Source organism: Phoxinus phoxinus (genome assembly GCF_949152265.1).
Source record: "Phoxinus phoxinus genome assembly, chromosome: 17".
Taxonomy (NCBI): Eukaryota; Metazoa; Chordata; class Actinopteri; order Cypriniformes; family Leuciscidae; genus Phoxinus; species Phoxinus phoxinus.
The window spans coordinates 33,947,581-33,957,951 of NC_136892.1; the positions used below are offsets into that span (position 1 = coordinate 33,947,581).

The window sequence follows — 10,371 nt, forward strand, 5'->3', positions numbered from 1 at the left end:
GTTCGGACACAAGTGTGTGTTCGGACACTAGTGTGTGTGTGTTAGGACACAAGTGTGTGTGTGTTAGGACACAAGTGTGTGTGTGTGTTAGGACACAAGTGTGTGTGTTAGGACACAAGTGTGTGTGTTAGGACACAAGTGTGTGTGTGTGTGTGTGTGTTAGGACACAAGTGTGTGTATTCGGACACAAGTGTGTGTGTGTGTGTGTGTGTGTTCGGACACTAGTGTGTGTGCGTGTGTGTGTTAGGACACAAGTGTGTGAGTGTGTGTTAGGACACAAGTGTGTATGTGTGTTAGGACACAAGTGTGTCTGTGTTAGGACACAAGTGTGTGTGTGTTAGGACACAAGTGTGTGTGTGTGTTAGGACACGAGTGTGTCTGTGTTAGGACACAAGTGTGTGTGTGTGTTAGGACACAAGTGTGTGTGTGTGTTAGGACACAAGTGTGTGTGTGTGTGTTAGGACACAAGTGTGTGTGTGTGTGTGTCCTAACACAAGTGTGTGTGTTGGACACAAGTGTGTGTGTTAGGACACAACTGTGTGTGTGTTGGACACAACTGTGTGTGTGTTGGACACAACTGTGTGTGTGTTGGACACAAATGTGTGTGTGTTAGGACACAAGTGTGTGTGTTGGACACAAGTGTGTGTGTGTTAGGACACAAGTGTGTGTGTTGGACACAAGTGTGTGTGTTAGGACACAAGTGTGTGTGTGTTAGGACACAAGTGTGTGTGTGTTAGGACACAAGTGTGTGTGTGTGTTGGACACAAGTGTGTGTGTTAGGACACAAGTGTGTGTGTGTGTGTGTTAGGACACAAGTGTGTGTGTGTTAGGACACAAGTGTGTGTGTGTGTGTTAGGACACAAGTGTGTGTGTGTGTGTGTCCTAACACAAGTGTGTGTGTTGGACACAAGTGTGTGTGTTAGGACACAACTGTGTGTGTGTTGGACACAACTGTGTGTGTGTTGGACACAAATGTGTGTGTGTTAGGACACAAGTGTGTGTGTTGGACACAAGTGTGTGTGTGTTAGGACACAAGTGTGTGTGTTGGACACAAGTGTGTGTGTTAGGACACAAGTGTGTGTGTGTTAGGACACAAGTGTGTGTGTGTTAGGACACAAGTGTGTGTGTGTGTTGGACACAAGTGTGTGTGTTAGGACACAAGTGTGTGTGTGTGTGTGTGTGTTAGGACACAAGTGTGTGTGTGTGTGTGGTGTGTGTGTGTGTTAGGACACAAGTGTGTGTGTGTTAGGACACAAGTGTGTGTGTGTGTTAGGACACAAGTGTGTGTGTTAGGACACAAGTGTGTGTGTGTGTGTGTTAGGACACAAGTGTGTGTGTTAGGACACAAGTGTGTATGTGTGTTAGGACACAAGTGTGTGTGTGTGTGTGTTAGGACACAAGTGTGTGTGTTAGGACACAAGTGTGTGTGTGTGTTAGGACACAAGTGTGTGTGTGTGTGTGTGTTAGGACACAAGTGTGTGTGTGTGTGTGTTAGGACACAAGTGTGTGTGTGTGTGTGTGTGTGTTAGGACACAAGTGTGTGTGTGTGTGTGTGTGTGTGTGTGTGTGTGTGTGTGTTCGGACACAAGTGTGTGTGTTGGACACAAGTGTGTGTGTTAGGACACAAGTGTGTGTGTGTTAGGACACAAGTGTGTGTGTGTGTTGGACACAAGTGTGTGTGTTAGGACACAAGTGTGTGTGTGTGTGTGTGTGTGTGTGTTAGGACACAAGTGTGTGTGTGTGTGGTGTGTGTGTGTGTGTGTGTTAGGACACAAGTGTGTGTGTGTTAGGACACAAGTGTGTGTGTGTGTTAAGACACAAGTGTGTGTGTTAGGACACAAGTGTGTGTGTGTGTTAGGACACAAGTGTGTGTGTGTGTGTGTTAGGACACAAGTGTGTGTGTTAGGACACAAGTGTGTATGTGTGTTAGGACACAAGTGTGTGTGTGTGTGTGTTAGGACACAAGTGTGTGTGTTAGGACACAAGTGTGTGTGTGTGTTAGGACACAAGTGTGTGTGTGTGTGTGTTAGGACACAAGTGTGTGTGTGTGTGTGTGTGTTAGGACACAAGTGTGTGTGTGTGTGTGTTAGGACACAAGTGTGTGTGTGTGTGTGTGTTCGGACACAAGTGTGTGTGTTAGGACACAAGTGTGTGTGTGTGTGTGTGTGTGTGTGTGTGTGTGTGTGTGTGTGTGTTCGGACACAAGTGTGTGTGTTAGGATAGGCATGTTTTCCTTCACCGCCGTGACCCGCAGCGCCTCCAGAAGCTCACGTATCCTGAAGTATTTTTAGCTTTGGCAAGTAGAGGCAAAAACAAACCCAATCCCTGATTTCATAAAGTAACGGCGTTGAAGCCGCACAACTCTCAGCGGATGGGCTGATGAACCTGCTCCACAGTGAAGCTGTTCCCCTTCGAGGAGGACTGACCGCAGATGCGCTCGCTGCGTGTCGGAGCGGAACGAGACGCCTCAGGCTATTTACAGATCCTGCTGAGCTAGAGAAGTGCCTCGGCTGAGATGACACGAGCAGAGACCCGGTCGCCCGGAGAGCGGCTCTGACGAATGCAGCCGGTGAGACCGTGGAAACCATGGATATAGTGGATCCGGAGAACGAGATGACGGCACTGGAGGAACCGGAACCAGAACCGGAACCGGTGGACGACGCGGAGGAGGAATTGAGCAACAGGTGAGAACATCACACACACACACACACACACACACACACACACACACACACACACACACACACACACACACACACTAGGGCTGGGCATTGGTTCAGGTGTTCCTATTCGATTCGATTTCAATTCTCTATTTTGATTCTAAATTTGATTTCGATTCGACTTAATCTCAATTCGATTTAATACAGATACTATATTCATAAAAAAAAGAACAGTGAACATAAGTTCATACAAGTGGTTAAATAATAAAAAGAAATTAAGACCTGTATATTAAACTCTTTTTATTTTAGGCACACTTGGGTACATTAAAACCCAACTCTATATTTCAAATGAATAAACCGGATTTTGATGTAAGATGAACAATTTATGCTGAGAATTGGACGAGTCAGAACAGTCCATTTTTTTCAAACAATTTTATGTTTAAGATTAAACATGCATAAATCTCACAGCATTAGCCGTAACATGCAAGCTTATGAACAGTGGAGGAAAACTAACACTGGCTTCTGGGTGATAGATAAATAAATATGGAAACAAATAGATTCGTGGCCTTTGAGAACCGATTTTGAATTGACCACATTTTAAAAAAAAGATTAATCGAAAAATCTATTTTTTTGCCCAGCCCTAAAGCTTACATGTGATTACAGTCAAACCCAAACGTATTCAGACACTTCATCATCTCTCACATCATCAGTTTATTCGCTAGTTTATAAAACGCTAATAAAATATGAGCAGAACTCAGTTGATATTTGACAGGTTTTGTCCATCCTTCTGTTAGACTGTCACACACACACACACACACACACACACACACACACACACACACACACACACACAAACACACACACACACAAACACACACACACACACACACAAACACACACACACACAAACACACACACACACACACACACACACTCACACACACACACACACACAAACACACACACACACACACACACACACACACACACAAACACTCACACACACACACACACACACACAAACACACACACACACACACACAAACACACACACACACAAACACACACACACAAACACTCACACACACACACACACACACACACACAAACACACACACACACACACACACACAAACACACACACACACACACACACACACACACAAACACTCACACACACACACACACACAAACACACACACACAAACACACACACAAACACACACACACAAACACTCACACTCACACACACACACACACACACACACAAACACACACACACACACACACACACAAACACACACACACACACACACACACACACAAACACTCACACACACACACACACACACAAACACACACACACACACACACACAAACACACACACAAACACACACACACAAACACTCACACACACACACACACACACAAACACTCACACACACACACACTTCTGTTAGACTGTCTCACACATGAATTATGTTGAATATCTGTCAGCTCAGCTGGTAAATTTAACTACACAATAGACTAGATAGATAATACCAGTTTAGCTCAACCAGTGTGACCAAGCAATGCTTCATGTGTTCAGTGTGTGTGTAAAAAGAGCGTTAGCAATTACAGACACACACTTCAGCAGAACATCATCAGCTCAGAGTGTCTGAATAACTCATGGTCCCAAATGTTGCTGGTAGTCACTGTATGAAGAGTTATTGGGTATAATATGTCTCAGTTTACTTTATTTAGCTCTCCTCACTTACATAACTGACCTATAGTGTCCTGATCACACTAGTAGAGTGGTGTCTGAATCATTTTTGGCTTGACTGTAGCATAACTCTTCCAACATCATATCACTGATGGATTTGGTGTGAATCCCCCTCAGCCTGAGAGAGGTCGTCCAGGACGGTGCCGTGAAGCCCAAACTCCAGTGCCTGATGATGGACCCGTGCTTCTCCATGGTGACGGTCCAGAGCGAGGACAGCGGGATCTCCTGGGAAACCGCGTCGAGTCGCTGCTCCACGCCGTGGGCCTCCGAGTTCAGCGCCTCCGAACCCTCGTACTCCCTCCACGCTCCCGGGACGCCCGGCCGGATCGTGTTCATCATGGACAAAGAACTGATGAGCAGAAGAAAGAAAAAGCGAAGATCCGACAAAACAAGGACTCGTCCGCAAGTCACTCGCGAGATCCTTGCGGAAGCGGAGAGACCGGCGATGGTGGAAGTGTCCGTTCCTAACTCGGGAACGGATGAGCAAAGAACGGCGGGTCTAAAAGAAGAGCGCCTGTTCAGTTTAGTCTCCGAAGGATCCGAGATCCTGAACATCATCGCTCCGCATAAAGTGTCCACGGTGGACGAAGAGGAGAGCAAAGGTTTGGAAGATAATCTGTTCTACCTTGAGGATACGCCAGCTATGAAATCCCCAGAGATCCCAGATGAGCCAAACCTGGATGTTCCTTCTGAGACGGAGAAGATCAACGCGGTGATCCCAGAGCCGGTAGTCTCATTCCCGCATGTCCAAGAGTCCCGAAGAGGAGCGACGGCCGAAGACTACTTTGAGAAGTTTGCGCTCCTCTACGATCAAGCGCCATCGGGAGCGGCGCCTGTTGAAGAATCCCCGGAGCAAACTGAGGAAAAGATTGAAGACGCAGCTCGTCCTGAAGTGGAACCAGATCCCGGTGTCTCCTTAGCCGTGAGCATGCTAGATATTTCTGACGAACACCTGGACGATGTGTTTTACGGCGGAGGTGGCGAGCCACACGATGGTGACGCGAGTGCTGGGGGAAAGGGAAGGGAGTTTTCCCAATCATCTCTGAAGGAAAGCGGGAGCGCCTTGTTTGGGAGTGAGGAGTCAGTCCTCACGCCTATATACCTTCCTGAAGGCCCTCGGAAAATCATTGACCTTAATCTGCTGGAGGAGCCGAAAGCCTTGGCGTTCCTGTACTCAGATCTGTACGCGGACGCCGTCGGGACCCGGAAGAAGCCGGACGACGAGGTCGAGAGCGTGACCTCGGAGAAATCCTTCCACAGCCAAGAGTCCGACCGGGAGGACAGAGGCTATCTGGAGAAGTTTGTGCTCAAGGTTGAGACTCAGGCCACGGAGAACGACTTCAGGCGCTCCGAAGAACGGCATGATCCTTTCAAACTCACTGGATTTGTGGAACGCCACAGAGCAGAGGTGGAAAATCCGGGAGACGATCTGGAAGAAATCACGGATTTCTTTAGGAACAGCGCATCTTCGTCTCCCTGCGAACCTGTGGAGCGGCTTGAGAGAGAAGAAGAGACTCAAGTCGTGAGGACTTCTCGGGTCACTTTCAAAGAGTCGACACCATCGCGTACAGAACCACAGAATGAACCGTTCGCTGACGACAACGACTTTTCAGAAGAGTTTTTACCGGTTGAATTAAGTGAGGATTGTCCAGCATGGGAGGAAAGCTTGCCGACGATTGTCAGAGAAGCTGTAAAATCAACTTCAATCCAGAAGGATGAATCAAGACCTAAACCAAATCCTGTAAGCGATAACAGCCAAATCCAAGCGCAAAACACAGTCAAACCCATTATTCCTCACCACAAACCCTTCCTGGATCTGAGCCCGCTGATGCCCGTCGAGGCCGAGGAGGAAACAACCGAGGGGGGAAAGGAGAAGGAGAACACGAGCTCTGAAGATGCTGGATCAGCCAGTGATCCCTCACACCGACTGGGTGATCCGCATAAGGACAATCCTGAAGCTCCAGCTGCCTTGAGAAAGTCTGATGGACTTTAACGGGTCGCTGATTGCTGGCTTGATGACGATTGATCCATCAGAAAAAAACAGAAACTGAGCAGAACGTTATCATGTGTCTCTATTGGTGTGTTCAAGTCATCTCGTAAAGATCGTATTTATGAGTTGAACCCACATGAAAACCTGTCGTAAATACAAACATGGCGGAATACCACAATACTAAGGTATAAAAATATAAGGTATTTAGCAGTGATATTGTCAGGCTTTTCTATTTACAGCGAAGTAAGCTACCGGTAATTGTCTGCACAGAATATGTTGGGATTATAATATAAAAATGTAATGATAAAGTTTGCAGTGGCTTAAACATAAAAAAGCAAAACACACATGATGCACATTTCTTAGTTCTTCATTTTCTTAAACTAGAGTTTAAGAACCTTGCTGTATTTTTGTGTAATTTATTAAGAGAAAGTACGCCGTCATGTTACTCTAACAAAAGTGACTTGAATGCACATGACCTGGTAAACACGACTTTCCACCTCATATACGAACTTCCCAGGAGGACTTGAACACACCATATCGGTCATAAGAGGCTAGAATGGAAAAGCCTTAATGAGACAAAACTGTGTGCTTGTGAGAGCTTGTGCTATCTTGTACAATAACCTGTGCTTAAATGGTGTACTGGTTATTCACCTCTGCAGTTTGCTCCGCTTTAGCATTGAAATTATTTATTTTAAGCACTCGTAGACACGTACGTACGTGAATACGATGAATAAAGTATAAATACTGTTAACTTGGTGAATGTGCTATTTTATGTCAGAATTACATTCTCGTTAAAATTTCAACATCATATTTTTTTCTCTAGTTGACATTGTACATCAACCAACAATCAAAAAGTTGAGTAGCCTACAGAAATCTCGTCGGAAGCACACCGTGACAGTTTATACCTGTACCTCCTCAGCAAGCACTCAATATCCAGTTATTAATTAATTAATTCTTAGACATTCAGTAAAGTTAATACTATTGCCGTGTCTTACCTAGACTGTCAACAAATCTTACCTCAGAAATTCGCGCCTTTTCCTGTCAGTGTCCGTGCGCGCGACCGCGAATATCAGACGTTTTCGACTGGAACCATTATCCCATAATAAACTAAAATAACGCTTTTGTAATCCATAAGTAGGACATAAATCAAAAGAAAATGTAAATACGTCATAATTATTAAATGAAAAGTCGAAATTATGACAATTATAGCCTATTAAAAAGTTGAAATAAATAGATTGATTTATCATCCTTTCGATTTATATCCTAATGTTATAATCTCGACTTTTGTCATATGATTTACCAAAGCTTTTTTTTTTCTTATAGCCTGTGTGTGGATTATTATAACATTCTCTCTCAAAGATGCAAACTAAATACATTTATTAAAAAAAACGTTCATTATAAGTTATAATTTTACAAACTACATGTAACTAAACAAGTCCCTGAAAGTACAAACCAAACCAGGATATACACTGAAACTAAAGGACAGGGCAATGATAAAATATAGAAATAAAAATAGAAAATAAAGTGTTTCCACACATTTGAGCCGGTATTGTGAAGTAATAATATCTTCTGTTCTGATTGCTCTTTTACTCAAGGTAGAAAGTGCTCATATTGCAGACATTTAAAAGAATAATAGTGCATATTCCTTCTGCATATGAATCACCTGAGTCTTACCTGCGGTCCAGGGGCGGTCTGATCCGGATCCAGTAATCCGGTTCTGACAGCATGAATCATAACACAAGTGCACTTTGTGTTTTTAAACAGACGCATTTATACAAATAAAGGAGAGAGAAAAAACATTGTCTAACATTTTCCCCTAAAGTGTTTAAACCTTTGAAATAAGTTTGTAAATAAGGCGGGATTAAAATGTGCATTTTCTTATTCTGTATTTGAAGATTTTATATTGGTGAAGAAGTTTAGAAATCCAAACAGATATTGTTAAATTCTGTAAAAATTAATATCAGGCTCTTTTACAAAAATGATTTTTCAACAGTAGACGAAACAGATATTTAAATATTAGAACAGCTGAGACTGCTGTAGAGACACACACACACATCACTGATCTAAACACACACTTGATGAGCTGATGTGATATAGTGACAGATCATCATCCTCATCTTCATCCCCATCCTCCTCATCTGAGAAATAAAGACAGCAGCCAGACGACTGGGACAGAGTGTTTGACAACTATTATTATTATTATGAATCTCTCTTTACACCCAGTGTTGTGTGGACTTCTTCCTTCAGTACATCATGGTTTTATTGCAGTTCAGAACCGTGTAGAAGACACTTTAACAGCACAGATAAAGCCGCTGATAAACCCTCGCCACGGGACTGCGCATCCATCGGCTCATAATGAGAATGCAAATAAAAATGAATATGATTAAAAATACAACAAGAAAAGAAACAAAACGATGAACTCCCCAAAAAGATAATCGCTTTAATGTCAGATGTGTGGATGTATTCTGAGAACGCGCGTGAGATTTCCAGCCGGGAGTCTTTCAATATAAAACATCCAGCGGGAACAATCCCAGAGAACTTCCTCCCGAGACTCCAGCGTGCGGACCGATGATCACAGAGAAGCTTATACTGACTCTCTGAAGAGGCTTATGAGGACACGAGCAGACGTCCTCCACACACACACACACACACACACACCTACGACTGCGGTCCATGTGCAACACAGAAACACACACACACACACACTCACTCGTGGCCTCACTGTAGTGTGACGTGACAGACGTGTGTTGCAGGAGAGCACGTGACGTCCTCTTCTGGATCTTCATCATCATCTTCATCATCTTTACCTGCTGGTGTCCATGGGGTCCTCCTTAAAGGTCTCACACTGATCCATCACTTTCCTGCACACAAACGACATGTGGAATCACACACACACACACACACACACACCGAGACACACTCGGGAGACTCACCAATCAAATGGCCTGTTGTTGTAATGAAACAGGAATATCAATATTCCCAATCAACTAATCCAGGGGGCTGTTCCATAAAAGATGCTAAGAAAAGCGGGGATTAAACTACAAAACCCGACTTGAATAAACCTAACAAATAAGTTGGGGCTGAAGCGGTTTCATAAAAGGTCATTCAAGTTCACGCAATCCCACTAATGTGATCCAGGTTTATCTAGTCTAGATAACTGCGTGTGCACGCGCCTCTTAAAGGGGTGGTTTACTGCTTTTTTTCTTTGCATGATTGTATTTATGGGGTGCAATATAACATGTCTTCGGTTTTTTTTTTTTTTTTAAGCCTTATTTTTCATAAATTTGACCTTTATTGTAAGCCGCTTTCTCCTCTGTCATTTGAACGACCGGTTGACTTCCTGATTCTATGAAACCACTCCCTCAGAAACAGGCATGGGCTCAGATTGGTTAGTTGGGCCGGTGCGTTGTAATTGGCTAAACTGGCAGTGCACGTTGTCCGGAAACTTCACGCCGTCACCTTTACGGGCGAAAGTTGCATGTGCTCCGGTCAAATGTAAATAATGGTGTCAATACTGCCGTACAGTTTGAGCCAGAGTCAGACCCAGAAAGCGGCAATGAAGAGAGTCAAGCAGAACCTCCCCAAACACGGCTCTTACTAAACGTTTCTGAATGGTACATTTTTTTTATTATTATTATTCTATTCTACTATTATTATATAATAATTTCGATATGCTGTTACTTGAAAATGCCACTGCTGACACTTGTTAGCTTTTGAGATACGGTTTTCTCCTGATTAAACATTTAATATAACTGAATAAATGACTGAGTAATACCGCAGCTGAAGTTTGCTGTTGCGATTACATATATATATTTTTTTACTTTACACGTTTGTCTTACACACAAAATAGCATCGAACTAACTGGCTATAAACAAACAGCTTTGGCATTGGTTTACGTTCTTGATCAAATCGAAAAATTACTTCATAAAGTATACATGGAAAATACATGTACAAAATT

At 43.6% G+C, this 10,371-nt stretch overlaps 2 protein-coding genes across 2 annotated transcripts in view; one reads left to right on the plus strand and one right to left on the minus strand.

Moving 5' to 3' along the window:
- The first annotated feature begins 2,213 nt into the window (after positions 1 to 2,213).
- Positions 2,214 to 7,164, plus strand: LOC306984388 (uncharacterized protein). Its single transcript, XM_079585698.1, has 2 exons — positions 2,214 to 2,684; positions 4,541 to 7,164. Exons 1-2 carry the CDS (start codon positions 2,587 to 2,589, stop codon positions 6,414 to 6,416), a joined length of 1,974 nt encoding a protein of 657 aa, XP_079441824.1. The 5' UTR covers positions 2,214 to 2,586; the 3' UTR covers positions 6,417 to 7,164.
- A 1,421-nt stretch (positions 7,165 to 8,585) lies between these two features.
- The window catches only part of zer1 (zyg-11 related, cell cycle regulator), a 25,337-nt gene continuing 23,551 nt past the window's right edge, over positions 8,586 to 10,371 (minus strand). Inside the window, exon 16 of the mRNA XM_079585697.1 lies at positions 8,586 to 9,274. Coding sequence (XP_079441823.1) covers positions 9,217 to 9,274 — 58 coding nt within the window. The 3' untranslated portion in view covers positions 8,586 to 9,216. The remainder of the gene's footprint in view (positions 9,275 to 10,371) is intronic.

Bases quoted from the DNA above. Each gene is read 5' to 3' on its own strand.
- LOC306984388 (XM_079585698.1), top strand. From the start codon at position 2,587: ATGGATATAGTGGATCCGGAGAACGAGATGACGGCACTGGAGGAACCG. The intron at 2,685-4,540 runs GTGAGAACATCA...AATCCCCCTCAG, and splicing joins GAGGAGGAATTGAGCAACAG to CCTGAGAGAGGTCGTCCAGG.